The 19,237-nt window shown below is 34.0% G+C and overlaps 1 protein-coding gene and 1 pseudogene across 1 annotated transcript; one reads left to right on the top strand and one right to left on the bottom strand.

The window, feature by feature from the left end:
- Positions 1–2,230: 2,230 nt before the first annotated feature.
- LOC120205357 lies at positions 2,231–3,943 on the bottom strand (annotated as a pseudogene).
- Positions 3,944–9,183: 5,240 nt separating this feature from the next.
- Positions 9,184–12,440, top strand: LOC120205363 (phosphoinositide phospholipase C 2-like). Its single transcript, XM_039205256.1, has 9 exons — positions 9,184–9,586; positions 10,019–10,215; positions 10,445–10,580; positions 10,657–10,899; positions 10,997–11,217; positions 11,380–11,497; positions 11,615–11,758; positions 11,841–11,927; positions 12,000–12,440. The coding sequence occupies exons 1-9, from the start codon at positions 9,290–9,292 to the stop codon at positions 12,291–12,293; spliced, it is 1,737 nt and encodes a 578-aa protein (XP_039061187.1). The 5' UTR covers positions 9,184–9,289; the 3' UTR covers positions 12,294–12,440.
- The last annotated feature ends 6,797 nt before the right edge of the window (positions 12,441–19,237 follow it).

The raw sequence follows: 19,237 nt of genomic DNA, 5'->3' as shown, positions 1-19,237 counted from the left end.
TTCCTTAACGATGGAAACCGAGTAGAGAATGAATGGAGTCAACAAGACTCTACTTGCATTCGAATAACCCAGGTAATATAACCTGTACTATTTTCTTGTTATTTATTTCGAATGAAAACCTAAAGCCTTGATTTCTAAGAAACCCTTTTTAGAAATATAAAATATATTTTATTTATTGATTCATTCAAAAAAAAGAAAAAAATGGAAATCAATGAAGGAAATGTTACTGTACAGAATAATAAAGAAAGAAAACCTTGAAAGAATTAGACTTTTGCTTTGATTCGTTGAAACGATGGATGCCTTGTTACACTGCTTGATCTACGAATACGGGAAAGAAATGTTGTTTACACACTATGTACAAGTATAGGCTATAAAATTATTATTTATATTAAAATTCATTGGACTTGTCCTGTTTACATGCAACCTGCCCCTACATGTCTGCTTGCACCCTACCACAATGTTGACTGCTCTGGACCAAGGGAAGTCATCCGCAGGAGGCAACGACTCCCTGTAAGTTGTCAAATACAGATAACGACTTCATTTTTTAATTTTAGATAAGTCGTTGGAAGGAGGCGATGACTTTCCCCTGAAACGCTTCCTAACGGTAGATAATTTTCTCCTACATTATTTAAAAATCTCTAAATTAAAACATCGAGAAAAAACTTTTCTCAATTAACCATTTTCACTAATTTTGCCTTGTTAATTTGAGAAGCTAGGGTACAATTTTACTATTATATTACATTATAGTTTTAACTTTTACAACAGTTATATAGAAATTATACCTCAAATTTTATTTTTTTTTAAAATCATACTTAACATTTAATTTAGGTTTCATTTTATATCATACTGTTAAAAAATCAACAAAACTACTGATGTGGCATTCTTTAATTTTTTTCAATGATAGTATGACATTACCTTATGATGACACGTCAATAACACTATTAAATTTTTAACGGCGGGTATCAAACTAAAACTTAAACTAAACATTAGATATGATTTTGAAAGAAAATAAAGTCAGATACTAAAAAAATAAAAAAAATAATTTAAGTATTAAACGTATAATTTACCCAACAATATAATCATTTATATCTAATAAAATATGGAAGGTGTACCTTTTTCAGTTACAAACTTACAAGGATAGACAGTAATGGACAAAAAATCAGCTCCATCAAAGCAAAACAAATGGATCAAAAGAATGGCCCAAATAGCAGTTCATAAGAGTTGTCGTCTGTTCATTTTAGTCTTCCAATTGAGACGGTGACTTCCCAATTTCAACTTACATTCACTGTTTGCATTGATCATGTGTCCTGTCCGTACTAGACCTTGCTTAGAAGAAAAATGTCAACGTTCGCTGACTCTTTAACTCATCTCGGCGACGACTCCTTGAACTCTTTCGACTCGGCTCCACATCAAGAAGAAACCATTGGTACGACCCTTCTCAGCAATTCAACTATTTCGCCGACCAGTCGGATCATGCCAAGGACTCGACTGATGAAGTGTTTGCATTGAATCCCTACACAAATGGGGTAGGGTTTGGTCTACGATTTTGGCGGATCGGACGGCCCGATTTTGCCTCCGCCGGGGGAGATAGAGCCCGAGGAAGGGGTTGCTAAGGGAATGGAGAAGGTTAAGATCCAATATGAATTTCTTTTGAACAACTTCTTTTTTTTTAATTAAAAATATGACGTTTGGGGTAATTAGAAAAATAGAAATTGAAGTTATGAAATTGACACTTAGGTTTTATAGAAATGTGAAAAAGAACTAGATTTAGTGATCTATTTTTTTTGGGGCAAATTTTAAATTAGTTGTTCGAGTCATATTAGGGTTTAGCAACTGGTTTTTGTGACTTTTTTTTTTTGTATCTTTTTCATAATTTCTTTCGACAGAGAGAGAGATTGGTCGGGATTTGCAATTTTCATGGGCTTCGGTCTTGTGTCAAAAAAAATTCATTCCATTGTGGGGGGAAATGAAGTAGGTAGATAAGCTGAACTCGACATATCAACAACTGACCGTGTAGTATTTGGAGAAGAAAGATGCTTACCAAACAAATACAAAAGGTGGTGTATCAGTATTCCACAACAGTAAACAAATCTAATTACCTTTACATGAATAATAATTTCCACACATGGTTCCTCCTCGAAATCCACCAAATGTTGAATCTTGAATGTATGGCCATATCTCATGGTTCTATCATCTGGCATGATCACTAGTAGGGGATCCGCCAACTCTCTCAGCCGATATCTTCTACTTCACTCCCGTCTAAACAGTTGCCGTTGTTATTGATGCTGAACTCTGAACTACCATTACTACTTGCAGCAAGAGGGGAATCTGAGACGCTAATAGTTCTGCTTCGTGAATGACCAGATCTTACACTGTACGTAGATGATGCAGGAATATTCGCCATCAATGGCCGTAAACTACCAGGAATGCTTCGCCTTATATCCTGTTCAAAATAATATTCAAATCAAAAAACGAATTAATTTCGTCTCTTCTATCGTATTGGCCTATGGAACCCAAAAATTTTTACAAACGTAAACAGAGGAGTAAGCATGGCATCCACCTCTAAATATGACGTTTTGGGATACCTTGACAACAACATATTCAGACTGTTTTACTCTCATTTAATGGATCCTAACTTGAAAAAAAAAAAAGATAATAACACAGAAAATTTTAGGAGATACGCTTACCATATGCCGTATAGGTATAGCCATATCCAATGATTTCTTTGAAAGTGTTATTCCAAAGGCTGAACCATATGTAGGACTGTAAATGAACTAAACGTTCAGTGAACCGTTCATGAACCGTGAGGCGGGAAGTTTGTTTATGTTCTTTTATTTATTTAATGCCGAACATGAACAAGATTTTGCGTTCGTTTAATTAAATGAACGAATACGAACAAATGGCTCGTTCATTCATTTACGTTCGTGAACGTTCGTGAACGTTCGATTATATGTTCGTTTATTTTTGTTCATTTATGTTCGTTCATTTATGTTTGAACAGATGACAAGTTGAATATGTTACGAAGATTATTGAGGTTGTTTGGATTTCAAGAAGATTGTTTTGTTGAACAAATTAACTTTAAGACTTTATTATGTTCATATAGCTTATTTATGATTTATGTATGTTTTTGTCGTATTCGAATAAATTAACTCTAAAGTTGCAGGTTACATTAATGAATTTTAAGTTGTTTATTCTTATTGTTTACTTTTTTCACATTCATTTGTTGTGTTCGAATAAGTTTGTTTTTGCGTTTGTGTTGTTCGTTTATGTTCATTTATTATGTTCGTTCGTTTATCATTTAAATGAACAGACATGAACAATTTATATTTCTTAATGAACAAACATGAACAAAAAAAAATTTGTTCGTTTATGTTCGTGTTCGTTTATGTTCGTCATGAACATATCTTTGTTCGTGTGCGTTCGGTTCGTTTATAAGCCTAACTATCTGGCGATGGAGATTTCGCAGACGAGCTTCCATGAGGAGAATGTTTATCATCTGGCTTGGGTGGTGCCAATTTCCGCATGTTTATCACCCTTTCAACCATTTTAGTTCCAATAACAACAGGACTCCATTTTCACCAACTTTGGAATATCCACGACTTACTGCAGGTACAGAGCTGTCACTTAAATGAATATTATCCTTTGGGAGACGCCCTCTTGAAGGAGAGCATGACTGCCGTCTTGGTCTACCAATGACACCTGGTTCAACAGATGAAGATCGAGCACTTGGTGCTCCAGGCCTACCTGGAGTTGCCGAAAGTGGTCTATCAGGTAGTGTTGTTCTTAAATTCGTAGGAGCATCAAGTCAGAAACCAGGCATCTCAGAAGGTTTCCATGGTCTAGAAGCTACAGTGGAGAGGCACCACGTGATGGTAAAGAATTTCGATAATATAAAATAAAAAATATTAAACATTATTTTGATTTGTTCACTGTCTCCATTCATGGGCCTTAGGCCATCCGTCTTATTCAAGTTTGTGGTGCATCAATAACTTCACTTTGCATAGGATTTGGGAAAACAAAATCATTTGACCGATGAGATGTTACGAAAATAATTATAAAATAAACATTATTATAATTATATATATTTTTATATAATCTTTTAAATGAATAATTATAAATCACACACATAGCAAGCAAATAGTAATAATAATAATAATAAAAAGCCGAAGCTAAATCTCCCTCCCTTGTGAAACAATGATGAGTAAAACTTTACCCTACCAAGAAGCTTCTAAGCATTGACAAGAGAAAAGGCAATGAAGAAGACGATTAAGGAGGAAGCATATATGAAATCCCCAGACCAAACAAGTAATCTTTTTTTGTGTATAATGATCAGAAAATTCTTTGAATAATTTAAATATTAATTTAAATTATTAGAAAAAAATTATGTTCGATTGAGATCAATTAGTTAAAAAAAAGTTCAATTTGATATTAAAATGAAAATAGAAAAATAATAATTGAAAGTATAAAGATCAAACTATAAAAGAAGCAAATATGAAAATCTTACATGATAATTATCCCAACCAGTAAATAGCGGGATTTGATGAAATATTGCCTTTATGTGTCAAACATTGTGTCATTTAGAACCTATCGATTAATATGTATGTAATAAACATTTTATATTAAAATATCAATTAATAATTATATAGTAATGTTATAGATTCAAACAGTTGCGTTTACGAATATGTCTACAATGTCAATATAATTTAGAAAGATTCTAAACGTTTATTACCCCTTTAATCACCCTCCGCTATTAAAATAAACATAACCATTAAATAAATTTCAGCTACTAAAATTATAATAAAACTAATTTTATTACTAATTAAAATTTGGGTTAATATACAACTGTTTTAGTAGGCTATTGTTATTTGGAAAACTAAATGAGAATATGATGCTAATAATGCAAACGTGATTCCCATTGTTTCATTTAGTGGTGGATGATGGGATATGAATGTTTCCACTAATTACACTTTTTGTTTAATTTTTTCATATCCTCCTGCTAAAGATGATGCTTTTTGTTCTTTATTCTCCAATAATATGTTTTTAATAGCTATAAATAAAGAAAATCATAAAAGAGCCTAATCAAACCTATACTCTTTTTATGGGAAGAGAGATATTAAATTATTCTTAAAATATTTGTTTATCAAAAAACTTTTTTTGGAAACAGAAGAGCTTAAACTAAGCTAAAGTGCATCAATTATCTAATCCTAATTTATATGACCCTGCTGTCAAAAATAAAAAAATTATGACCCTTATTTTAAATTGGTCCTTTAAGTATTTTAATATTCCAATTTCATCGTAAAACTATTACTCATCAATCTAAATTAGTCTTTAAACTTTTGAACATTCTAATTTTACCCCAAATTATGATCCTCATTTTAAATTGGTCCCCCAAACTTTTAAATATTCCAATTTCATCCCCAAATTCATACATATATGTGATTAATTTCAACCGTAGTTTAACCTAGATTTTTATTTTTTTTTTAAAACATATAATAATATACATTGACTTAACAATTTTATTAACAAGGGATGTGATTAGTATATATGCATAGTTTGGGATCAAATTCAAATGTTCAAAAAGTTTGGGCGCTAATTTAGAATGAAGTTCATAGTTTGGGGATTGAATCAAAATGTTCAAAAGTTTATGGACTAATTTAGAATGATAGTCATAGTTTGAGGATGAAATTCGAAATTTAAAAATTTAGAGACTAATTTAGATTGCAGATTATAATTTGAGAACATGTGATGCAATTAACTCGTTTTTTAAATAGTTCATTTGCAAGAATTTGATAAACTTTAATGGCAATTTTATAATTATTATTTTATTATATTTAAAAGTTGATTGATTAAAAATTAGTTTAATATAATTTAATGACCTCTTATATATTACTTGAATTAAAAAATTATTGTTATTTGAGTCCAAATTATCCAAACTTGAATAAAGGAATTCAGACAACAGCTCCATCCGTTCAATCAACAGAGAAGCCTTGCTTGGTCAAAATCCGAATAAATGAATTGATATATTTGGTTTTATCGTCGAGAGTATGTGTGGCTGTGGTACAACTACTCAATTAAATTGCTTATGAACTAAAAGTAATGTAAATCTTATGAGTTGTGATTTGATAAACTGAATTAATATTTTATTTATTACAAATCACTACAAAATATTAGCCGACTTAATCTAAAAGTTTTGTAGAGATGATATCAAAGATCCAATATTATATGAATGAGTGGTTTTAGTGGTAAGATGGTGTTATTAAAAATTTAGGATCAAATAATTGTGTCTGTAAAATATATGTTCGTGACTCTTATTAATGAAGCTTGTTGAGTGGCTAAGGCGTTGGATACGAGCCAATTATTTTTTTTTCTTTTCTTTTTTATTATATGGTTGATTTTTTTTCTATAAAAAATCCTTTATAGATTGCATGTGGGGATCTTTGCATGAGTATTGAACAATTATTGTCGGTGTTATTTGCATGTTTTCTTGATGATATATCATATGGATATTATAGACATATTCTAGACTTAATGATATATCATGGATATTCTACTCTTTTTTCTTTGTTTGATCTCAATAATCATTGTCTACTAATTTCAAGATTTACTTTTAATATATATTTTTTAATTTGTTTATATAATTTGAGGTGATTATAAGATAATATTTGTTTATAATATTCTTTAATTACTGACGATATACATTCTATAGACGTAATTACTCGAATTCAAGACCTCTAAGAAAAACAATAATCCTTTTAATTACCGACATCATTTAAGGAATTCTTGCTTCTTTTTTCCGGACAATTCTTTCTTTTAAAAGTTATGTTAACGTGGACATAAAGGAGGTCTTAGTAATAAAGGTTGATATTATCTTTTTAAGCGGTTTAAATTTGAGTGATGTTATTTGTATAGTGTGTATAAATTTATCAAATAATAAATATTATCATAAAATTATTAAATAATATTAAATAGATTTGTTGACATAATAATTTTAATCTTCAATATTTATGTCATGTTTTATTTTTAATTAAATGAATATCAAATTTATGTTCAAAGGACTATACGAATTTGATAAAAAAATTTGAGATCGATTGATTGTTGATAACTAACTATGATCGAAACGACGAGCGACGTGGTGGTCAGATATTGAATAGGTTCAACATAGGGAAAGAAAATGAGAAGGAAAAAAGAATAAATAAGGAAAAAATAAAATATAAATATTTATGTAGGAATTTAAAACGACCCCATTTTAAACTTTAACTTTTTACAGGGGTCCAAAATTATGTTATTTTCGTGTGTCATCACACTATCTGTCATATCATCACATCGTTTGTTATTTAATAGTCGAGTGATGAATGTAATGTAAAAATTAAGTAATTAAATTAAGTTTTTAAATTCTAATGACTAAAATAAGAGTAAGACAAAAGTCGAGGAATAAAATTTAAATTTACCCACTTATAAAAGAAAAGGAAAATAGATTGAAGATGAAAAAGCTGACTATGCTTAATCTCGAAAAGATCATTAGCAAAGAAAAAAATTTAAAATACCAAATAACGACAACAGGAAGTAAACGGGACACCTGTTATAATTTTTACTATGGCATTTACGCATTTTTTCAGAATCGAATCGGTTAGCGAACTGGTCATACTATCATTTCATTGATTCAATCGGTTGAATCGGTCTGATTGGTCGGAAGAACCGGACGACGTCATAATTATTTAAAAATTAAATAAAATACTAAAAATATTTAATAAAAAATAATTTTTTATATCACAAGTCATATTCAAAGCAAGTCATAACATATATAAGTTAAAAATCATAAAATCAAGTGAAACAAAATGATTCAAATTAACTACAACATAATATTTAAGGTAAAACATATTAAATAATAAATATAATTATATAACTATAATTAAAAAATAAATTTGGGGTTAAAAAAATCATAACAAAATGATATTTGTTTGATTTAATTTTAAAAAAAACAATCTCACATGGCTAAGAAACATAGAAGAGCATCCCAAAAGTCTAAAGAGTAAAAATATGAAAACAAAACAATTCCACATTTCTAATAAACATAGAAGAGCATCACAACTAACTTCTATAAATAATTGAGGTAATTTGGCATTCAAAATCATGGAGCCTTTTGGAGAGCATTGAGTGAACTATTTTTTCACTTCAATCAAGCTCGAATTTTAGGCTTCAATCTAGCTTCTAAATTTTTTTTGAGTTCAAACCTTTTTGAGTTCAAATTTCAATATTATATTTCAAGTTTGAGTTGAACTTGATAATTTTTAGCTCGTGAGTTTGAGTTGAGTTGAACTTACTTTTAAAGTTTTCAAGTTCGAGTCGAGCTCAGCAATACTCGAGTTCGACTTGGTTCGTTTAACAAATGACGTCGTTTGGTTTAATTTGTTTTAAAAAAAACAAAAAATTTTCCGGTTTTCAGTCGGTTTGGTTCGAACGGTTCAACGATTTTGGCCGGTTCACTAGTAACGGTTCAACCGGTGTAGATTGAACCGGACTAGACAACGATTCCCGGTTGAACCGATTGAACCAACCGGATCCGATCCGATTTTTAAAACACTGCACTTACGTATATAATATGTTGAGCATATTAAAATAAAAATCATATATATATATATATATTAAAGGTGACACATTAACTTATTGATAATCATTTTAAAAATCCAAGAAATTCATCTTCAACTCTCTGCATAATTAAAAAAATAGAAGTTAAGGTTATACAACTCTCAAGCTTCCAAGTAATCCAACTTATGATAATTGCAAGTATTCTCGGACAAAGAAATTCTCACCAATAAGCATATCCCTTAAAAAACAAGACAAACAAACGAGGATAAAAGAGCAAAGTACAGTCTTTTGTAAAGGTTTACTTGAATAAGAGTGAAAATGGCCATATTTTAACTGTAAACATCACCGATTTCCCTGTATAATCAATGACTGGTGTAGGATAAAAAACCTACAGCTTTTCCATTGACTTTTAGCTGTCCATTTAAAAAAAACAAAGATGATGCTTTCAGGCTTAACTATGCACATGCAATAAAATACAAACACGTTGGGGTCCACATGATAACGATGCGTGGGACCTAGTTTGACATATTGGTTCCAATCACCATTAATCAATCCACCTACCTCAACTTCCCTGGAAACTGAACTGAAAGATTTAAGTGAAACAAGAAGAAAGCTGAACCTCTAAAAGGCATCAGACAGTGTAGATTTGCAGATTGTGTTTGTTGTTTTCAGTAGGATATTTGGAAACTATAGGAAAAACCCAATGTCCAAACAAACTTACAGGGTCTGTTTCTGCTTCCAGAGGAGGTTTAGGCTGGCAGTTTCAGAGGCACCGGAGGATATCAAGAAGGTGTTTGAGCAATACTCTGAGAATGGGATGATGAGCATTGAAGGATTGCAGAGGTTCTTGGTGGAGTTCCAGAAGGAAGATAAGGCTACCAGAGAAGATGCTCAGAAGATTATTGATAGTGTTAAGCATTTTCATAGAAAGGGTCTAAATCTAGAAGCTTTTTTTAAGTACCTCTTTGCTGATATTAATCCTCCTCTTGCTTCTCTTGGGGTAAATACAATTTCTCTGCTTCTGTCTCGCACTCATGATTGTCTTTATCCTTTTTAGGCTTATTAATTGGGGTTGAATGATTTTGTCCAAATTAGTTGATTAATGTTTTCGTTTGGTTGCTGTATAATATTTTGGAGCTAAGTTCAACTTTTGTGAATATGATTTTTGAGTTGAATTTTCTTTTTGGGTTTTCACCTTTACTACAAGTAGATAATTTTCTTACACTTATGTTTTTATTAGGAAAATTTGGTCTTGCATTGTATGGGATTTAAATGAAAAACAGTACTTGTTTTTTAGCTCAGCAAGTTTTCAATAGCTTTTAGGATGGTCCTGGGATCATACCAATTTGTGGGAAAACTTAGGAGTTTGGACCAATATATGCAGTTGGTAGTGCTATTGTTGTTTATATCATGTTCATTTCTCTGATTGCAGGTTCACCATGACATGAGTGCTCCTTTGTCTCATTATTTCATATATACTGGTCACAATTCCTACCTTACTGGGAATCAAATCAGTAGTGACTGCAGTGATGTCCCCATCATAAATGCACTTAAGAGAGGTGTTCGGGTGATAGAATTGGATATGTGGCCGAATTCGTCAAAGGATGATGTCGATGTTCTTCATGGAGGGTATGTTTTTGAAGTGCAGATTGTTACTCAAATGGATCTTTCCTTCAGTGAAATGATGATCATTTACTTAAATTGACACTTTTTGAGATGTTATCTTGAACATATGGATTACACTTATACTGCCAAATCTTGAAGAAAGAAACATGATTCTGCATTAGTGCTATAACTTAGCATGTTTTGCAGCTGTTGTTCACTAGATCACTACAACTTGATCGACCCCTTCATGCAGGACATTGACTACTCCAGTGGAACTCCTAAAGTGTTTGAGGTCCATTAAAGAGTATGCTTTTGTTGCCTCTGACTACCCGGTCATCCTAACTCTGGAAGACCATCTTACACCAAATCTTCAGGCTAAAGTTGCCGAGGTAAGTCTCCTTGCTTTTCATGCGAGTTAAGCATCTAATAATTTGATAATTTACGCTTCTTTTTGCTAATTTCTAGATGGTCACACAAACATTTGGAGACATACTGTTTTCTCCTGGCTCGGAATGCTTAAAAGAGTTTCCTTCTCCAGAATCATTGAAAAAACGCATAATCATATCTACAAAACCACCAAAGGAATACCTCGAGGCCAAGGAAGTCAAGGACAAAGAGGATGGTTCGGAGAGGGGTAAGGCGAGTGATGAAGAAACTTGGGGGAATGAAGTTCCGAACCTTAAAGGCAGTCACGTAGCGGATTACAAGGTGTATGATGATATAAGTTGCTGTTTACTACTTCAAATTGATCTTACTAGCCGTTTCTGTAGAATTTACATATTGCTCAGGATCTGTTTCATGACAGAATGACTTGGATGAAGAAGATGAGGAAAATGCAGACGACGGAGATAAGTCGCAGCATTCACTAGCTCCGGAATATAAAAATTTAATTACTATTCGTGCTGCGAAGCGGAAAGGTGGATTTGATGAGTGGCTAAAGGTGGATCCTGATAATGTGAGACGTCTTAGCATTAGTGAGCAACATCTTGAAAAGGCTGCACTAACTCATGGAAAACAAATTGTCAGGTATTTAGTGAAAGATTCTGCAAATTTCATTTGGTATTTGTGTGTCATCATATAAATGTTCATGTCTTATGAAGGTAGTATTGACATGGTGTTATACTATAATTGACTGAAATGTGCTTATAACTCTTGCTCTGATTGTATATTCTGAATGTACTGCTACAGGTTTACGCAGCCGAATATTCTTCGGGTATTTCCGAAGACTATACGTGTCGACTCATCTAATTACAACCCGTTAAATGGATGGATGCATGGAGCTCAAATGGTTGCATTTAATATGCAGGTTTACACACCTCACTCCCTTTTCGTTCCTTCGTTTCAGCTTGTTGTATCAATGACAAAAAGTATCTAGTCCCTAGGATGCATGATACGTGCATACCTTCTTGTTGGTGCATGATAGGGTCATGGAAGATCTTTATGGTTGATGCACGGAATGTTCAAAGCCAATGGGGGATGTGGCTATGTGAAAAAACCAGATTTCCTTTTGAACTCTGACGAACTCTTCGATCCGAAAATCAAGTTACCGGTGAAAACAACTTTGAAGGTGAGTCGATCGCCATCAGGTCGATGTACGGATATATACCCAATCAATGTTTATGATTATTTTTTCTTGTCGGTTTCAAAAGGTGACTGTGTATATGGGGGAAGGATGGTATTATGATTTCCATCACACACATTTTGACGCATATTCGCCGCCAGACTTTTACACAAGGGTAAGTCAATGTTACTTAGAATGGAAGCAAGCTTTATCTTTAACCCTGAAAATTTGATCAATATGCCTCCAGGTGGGTATAGCTGGAGTTCCTGCTGATTCAGTAATGAAGAAAACAAAGATCTTAGAAGATGACTGGTTGCCTTGTTGGAATGAAGAGTTCGAGTTCCCTTTAACTGTCCCGGAACTGGCTCTGCTACGGATCGAAGTTCACGAATATGACATGTCTGAAAAGGATGACTTCGGAGGCCAAACATGTCTTCCGATTTCCGAGCTAAGAAGTGGCATCCGAGCAGTTCCACTCCATTGCCGAAAGGGTGTTAAGTACAATTCTGTCAAGCTCCTTATGCGCTTCGAATTCATCTAGTTCCCCGAAGGAGAGTTTGAGTTTCAACAGTTTCTGAAACCAACTTCAAATTGATTGATCATACTTGTGAGAGCTTATGTGCAGACTGCAGTTATCTATTACATGTTAGCTCTTGTAATATATAATATATATATATCATCCTTATCTGTATTTTGTACTACATAATTATGTGACGGACAAATAATCGTACACTGTTTGTGTAATATCTAAGAAGCAATAATCTTATATGTAATGTTCATCTGTTACTCTCATTTTTAAGTGCAGAATTTGTATAGTTTTATCATCTTCACTTGCTGCATGCATAATGCGGTGGGAAAACACGAGAAAATACTCTTTTATGCAAAAAAAAAAATCATAAGTATCATAATATAACTATGTGTTACTGTCTATTTCTATAATACGGTTACGTATTACTGTCTGCTAGAGAAATAAGGTGATACCGAGTTCAAGAAACTCTACCTGTAGTGATTAGTGGATGGATGGATAGTTAAGAACTTACTAGTATGTGTCCAAATTTTTCATGTTTGCCTATTTTATGAGTTAATTCTGGCATGTAACATGTTTTCTAGTTAAATTATGTAACATGTTGGTAAAATAAACTACAAAATTACACGTTAGCACTGACAGGAAATATAAACAGTAATTAAAAGGAACATATTCATAAACCGTGTCGTTGTATAACCACTGCCTTAGAAACGAATTCGCCCCGATGTGTGTAATCGCTGCAATAGGCAGACCGTCCCCCGAAGTTAACACGGTCGCTCCGAATTCTGTACACCCGAAATTGGAGTGGACTGTCGGTGGTATTGCTCTTCTTATCGGAAAGCACACAGAGAGAATATTTAGAAAACACTTGGAGAGTAAATTCTGAATGTTGAGAGTGAGTTGAGAAGTTAAATATAGCTCTCTATTTATAGGCTAGAAATAGGGTTAAAATCGTCCATAAAATTTCAGGATTAAATCTCTTCTTTGTAACAGCTGAAACGTCTAGATGAACCTGACTCAGAAATAGTCCAGGTTCATTGCATCATTATTCAGCTGTTATAACTCCCGAAATTATATCATGTAACCCCTTAAATTAAATCAAATAACTCCTGTAACTCTTGATATTAACAGCTCGTCCCCTTTGTACAAAGCTAGAAATCAGTCCAGATACATCTTAACGTTTTTTATTTAATTTAGGAAAAGCTGTTTAATTTCTGATAACTCTCATAAACCAACTGTTATCATTTAAATTTAAACAGTCCTCAGCAGCCTATAAATATCAGTTGAAATCTTTCACATTTTTTCATTTGTTTCTTTCAAAGATAAATTCCTCAAGAATTTTCTCTAAAAAGATAGTATCCGCGCGGACGTGTCGAAGACACGTATTACCACGACCACGACTCGAGCCGAGCCGAGACGAGATGAGACAGACGACGGCGGCAACGGTGCGCGAGAGTCCCCCTTGTTCTCTTTCACTCAATAAGGGAGTGGGAAATCCAAACCATAAATACTCATTCCCAATAGTATTTCCAATACTATGTGAGATTGAGCATTACCAACATTCCTCCACTAATGCGAAAGAATTCTTCTGAAACTCGAAAACAAACTTTCCAGAAGAACAATAACGAGATTAGTTGCTTAAGCACTAGTGAACGTATCTAGAACTAGTACATAGTGATAATGAGCAATTATTCTCTTAGATAAGTGAAACTAGTCTGGAACTTTCTAAGATGGGGATAAACTCATAACACACAACTAACCCCTTCATCCACCTGAGTCCTCAATGTGTAAGATATATATATATATACAAAAGTATATATTTGGCCATCATACCTCAGGATTCTAGTAAGTGTGCTAGAAAAATGACCCAACATTTTTCATAGAAGGCGGCTAACCCTTCTCACTTACATAGGTTATTTCATCAAGTTTATCTCGATATAAACCACCCTTAACAGGAATATGAAATAATTAAGAGCTTTTATAAAAGCTCAACCTCATAAAGAGTATGGTGACTTTCTTCAAGTTCATTATAAATGAACCACCCAAAATCTGGGCTAAGAATTCATTAAGAATAAATATTCAACCTCATTTATCGTTAAATTCAATAAGTCCTTCTCACTAGAACCATCCAAATACTTGGATTTGAATTTATTAAGAGTTTAACAAACTCAACCTTTCTGTTGGTAAGTTCATTATTTCCTTCTCACTTAGGAATACCCACTCAAATTGGGTTATGAACTTATTAAGAATAGATATTCAGCCAAAATCGGTAAATTCATCAAGTCTTTCTCACTAAGACCACCCAAAGCCTGGGCTATGAATTTATTAAGAGCACTTAAGCTCATCCTGGGCATGCACATTATTCGTCATAGGGATAGGAAGTAGGAATGTGCACTATGAGTCTTTTCATGGTTTCGTTTAACCACATGGAACTTAAATAACTAAGTTGGGTATCCACCATGAATTCCTCAACCAATGGGCTTGAGACCCATCCCCCTCGACGAATCTAGGACCAGCTTCTGACTTAACCCTTTGGTAAGCGGATCTGCTAGGTTCCTTTCCGACTTCACATACTCTAAAGAGAGCACCCCATTCTTTATTAAGTGTCTAACTGATTCATGTCTTATGCGAATGTGTATTTTCTTACCATTGTAAGCTTGGTTCTTAGCCACACATATCACAACTTGTGAATAACACAACAATGAAACTGGAGGAGTCGGTCTTCCCCACAACGGAATATCTGCTAACAAACTTCTGAGCCACTCAGCTTCTTGTCCAACTAGGTCAAGAGCTATAAACTCTGACTCCATGGTAGAACGAGCAATACAAGTCTGCTTTGATGATTTTCACGAGATTGCTGCTCCACCCAAAGTGAAAACATACCCACTCGTAGAGCTTACCTCATTATTATCAGAAACCCAGTTGGCATCACAATATCCTTCTAATACCGTAGGAAAGCCAACAAACTCAAGTTTCCAATCCAAAGTACCCTTAAGATACTTCAGTAAGCGTTTAAGAGCAATACAGTGCTCACCACTCGGATTATGAGTATATCTACTCAGTCTACTCACAGCATAAGTAATATCAGGCCGAGTATAGTTCATTAAGAACATTAAGCTCCCAATTAATTTAGCATATTCAATTTGGGAAACGCTACTTCCTTTATTATTAAATAGATGTATGTTAGGGTCATAAGGAGTTCGAACATGGACGACATCAAAACTGTCAAATTTCTTTAGCACTTTCTCTATATAATGTTCTTGACATAAAGAAAATCTCTTCTCAGTTTTGGTAATTTTGACTCCTAAGATTACATCTACTTCTCCCAAATCTGTCATCTCAAACTTAGTGGACAAGAAATTTTTAACTTTGTTAATGGACTCAATGTTAGAACTGAAAATCAACATGTCATCAACATAAAGACTTATGATAACACATTCAGTTTCAAACATCTTCGAATATACACAAGCATATGAACCATTCATAACAAAACCAAAACTAAGAATAGTTTTATGAAATTTCTCATACCACTGTTTAGGAGCATGCTTAAGTCCATAGAGTGACTTTTTGAGTCTACAGACTTTGCCTTCCATACCAGGTGCTTCAAAACCTAGTGGTTGCTCCATGTAAATCTCCTCATCTAGATCTCTATTAAAGAAAGCAGTCTTAACATCCATTTGATGTACCTGCAACTTATGAATAGAGGCTAGTGCAAATAATGCACGAATCGTTGAAATTTTTGTAACGGGAGAGTATGTATCAAAGTAGTCTAAACCAAACCTTTGAGTGAACCCTTTGACAACTAACCTTGCCTTGTACCGCTGAATCGAACCATCTGGCCTTAGTTTCTTCCGGAAGACCCATTTGTAGGAGATTGGTTTGAATCCCTTAGGCAAGTCAACTAATTCCCAAGTATGATTAGACATTATCGATTCTAATTCATCATTAACATCGCTTTTCCAAAAACTAGCATCGATAGATCTTATAGCTTCTTCAAAAGTTTTAGGATCCTCATCTAACAGAAAAATTTGAGCTATAGGATCTGAAATGGAGTCTAAATCATTTATTTCAGAAATAAAGGAAGTAATAAAGTCTGGTCCAAAAGAGGTTTCAACTCTTTGCCTTTTACTTCTTCTAGGCTCAAAATCAATTTGTTCAGAAGACCTAGCAGGATTACTAGAAGAAGTTGATGGAATATATTATATTTGTGTTTCAATATTTATTCTTGGTTCCTTTAAAGGAAAAGTATTTTCAAAGAAAACAACATCCCTTGACTTACAAATAGAATAATCTTGTAAAAGCATGAATCTGAATGCAACACTATTCGTAGCATACCCTATAAACACTGCATCAATAGTTTTAGGTCCGATGGTGGACTTCTTAAAGTCTGGCAAACCCACTTTAGCCAGATACCTCCACACTTTTATGTATTGTAAATTAGGAGCGTATCCTTTCCACAATTCATATGGGGTATAATCTAATTTCTTATGAGGAACTCGGTTCAAGATATGAGTTGACGATAGAATGGCTTCCCCCACATGTTATCAGATAACCCTGAACTTATTAGTAAATAATTCATCATTTCTTTTAAAGTTCTATTTTTCCTTTCGGCTATACCATTCTGTTGAGGAAAATAGGGGGTTGAAGTTTCATGAATTATGGCATTCTTTTCACAAATATCTTTTAAGAAATTAGATCCATATTCACCACCTCTATCAGATCTAACCCGTTTGATTCTCCTATCTAACTGATTTTCAACTTCTGCCTTATAAATAAGAAAGAAGTTTTCAGCTTCATCTTTAGTCCTTAAGAGATAAACTTTTGTATATCTTGAATAATCATCTACAAAAGTTATGTAGTAGTGTTTTCCTCCTTTACTTTCAGTGTTTCTAAAATCTGCTAGATCAGTATGAATAAGTTCTAACAACTCAGTCTTTCTATTAGAAACAGTCTTAAAGTGAGGTCTAGTATGCTTAGCTTCTACACAAATCTCACATTTGTTAAAGCTAGTTGTGTCTAGTTTAGGCAGAACATTCATATTTATTAATTTCTTTAAATAATGAATATTCACGTGTCCTAATCTAGCATGTCACATATCAATTGATTCAACAATATAAGCAGAAGTGGTAGCTTTATTTTCATTAAATTGAGTTTCTATGACAAATAAACCATTACTTAAAAACCCTTTCCCAACATAATCACCATTTCGGGAAAGTACAAGTTTATCTGCCTTAAAAACTAACTTAAAGCATGCCTTATTCAGAAGCTCACCACTTATCAAATTTCTACGCAAGGCAGGTACATACAGAACATTATTTAAAGCCAGAGTTTTACCAGAGGTCAGCTTGAGTAAAACATTGCCTTTGCCTAGCACTTCAGAGCTGCTAGAGTTCCCCATGTACACACGTTCACCTACGTTCCCATCATCGAATTCGGTAAAAAACTCATTCCTTGTGCATAAATACTTTGAAGCACCAGTGTCAACAACCCATTCCAAACTGTTTTCCACCAGATTGACTTCTAAGATCACCGAAGCAATGATCTCATCATCTTATTCTACAACGTGTATCTGTGGCTTGTTTTCATTCTGGCGGTCTAAACGGTGTTGGCATTGGTAAGCTTTGTGGCTGGGTAAACCGCAGACATAGCACTTGAGCGTCTTTCTTCTAGGTTTGGCCTTTTCTGACTTCTTGAAGTTGGCAGCCTTCTGAGGTTTCGTCTTCTTGTCTTGATTCCAACGTTTCATGATCTTCTTAAATTTAGACTAAACCAAGTTAGCTCTAAAAGATAAATTACTCATAGAATTAGTAAGCTTATCTTTTAAACGGTTGGCTTCTTCAATCTTCATATGGCCCATGCGCTCTTCAAGCGAAATTTCTCTCTTCTTATTCTTAATAGAGTTGTGGTAGTCAGACCAGGACTTGGGCAGCTTCTCAATGAGAACATTGGCTTGCAGCACCTCGCACATTTGCATCCCTTCGGCGATGATGTCAGCGACTAGGTTCTCATAGTCATGGACTTGATCCATTATCGGCTTGTCATCAGTCATCTGGAATTTGAGCCATTCGCCGATAACGTACTTCTTGATGCCAGCATCGTCCGCACCATACTTTTTATCGAGAGTATCCCATATTGCCTTGGCACTCCTTTCTCTAAGGAACATATCAAATAATTTATTTGACATGTGATTGAGCATATGTCCTCGCACCGTTTTGTTGTCTTTCTCGTACTTCTTGTAGGTAGCGAGTGCAGCAGCGGCAGTTACTAGGGCATCATCATTGAGGATTGCATCAGCATCATTACCGGTAGCTGGGGTTAGCGGCATGGTAGGTGGTGGCTTGGGCAACACGTAGTCAATATCAAGTTGCTCGAAGAATATCAAGATTCTTTGGGACCACCTTCTATAATTCTTTCCATCAAGTGCATCGAGCTTGGAAAGATCGGGTATCAGATTACTCAAAGGTGTTGACATGATTGCAGTATATTTGAATTCGTTTCTAAATTGTTGGTAAAATAGACTGCAAAACTACACCTTTAGCACTGACTGGAAATATAAACAGTAATTAAAAGGAACATATTCATAAACCGTGTCGTGGTATAACCACTGCCTTAGAAACGAATTCACCCTGATATGTGTAATCGCTGCAGTAGGCGGACCGTCCCCCGAGGTTAACACGGTCGCTCTGAATTCCGTACACCCGAAATCGAAGTGGATTAAATCTCTTCTTTGTAACAATTGAAACGTCTAGATGAACCTGACTCCGAAATAGTCCAGGTTCATTGCATCATTATTCAGCTGTTATAACTCCCGATATTAACAGTTTGTCCCCTTTGTACAAAGCTGGAAATCAGTCTAGATACATCTTAACGTTTTTGATTTAAACAGTCCTCAGCAGCCTATAAATATCAGTTGAAATCTTTCACATTTTTCCATTTGTTTCTTTCAAAGAGAAATTTCT

Source organism: Hibiscus syriacus, unplaced genomic scaffold, assembly GCF_006381635.1.
Source record: "Hibiscus syriacus cultivar Baekdansim isolate YM2019G1 unplaced genomic scaffold, ASM638163v2 tig00012374_pilon, whole genome shotgun sequence".
Lineage (NCBI taxonomy): Eukaryota > Viridiplantae > Streptophyta > Magnoliopsida > Malvales > Malvaceae > Hibiscus > Hibiscus syriacus.
This window is presented reverse-complemented; position numbering and strand designations above follow the sequence as displayed.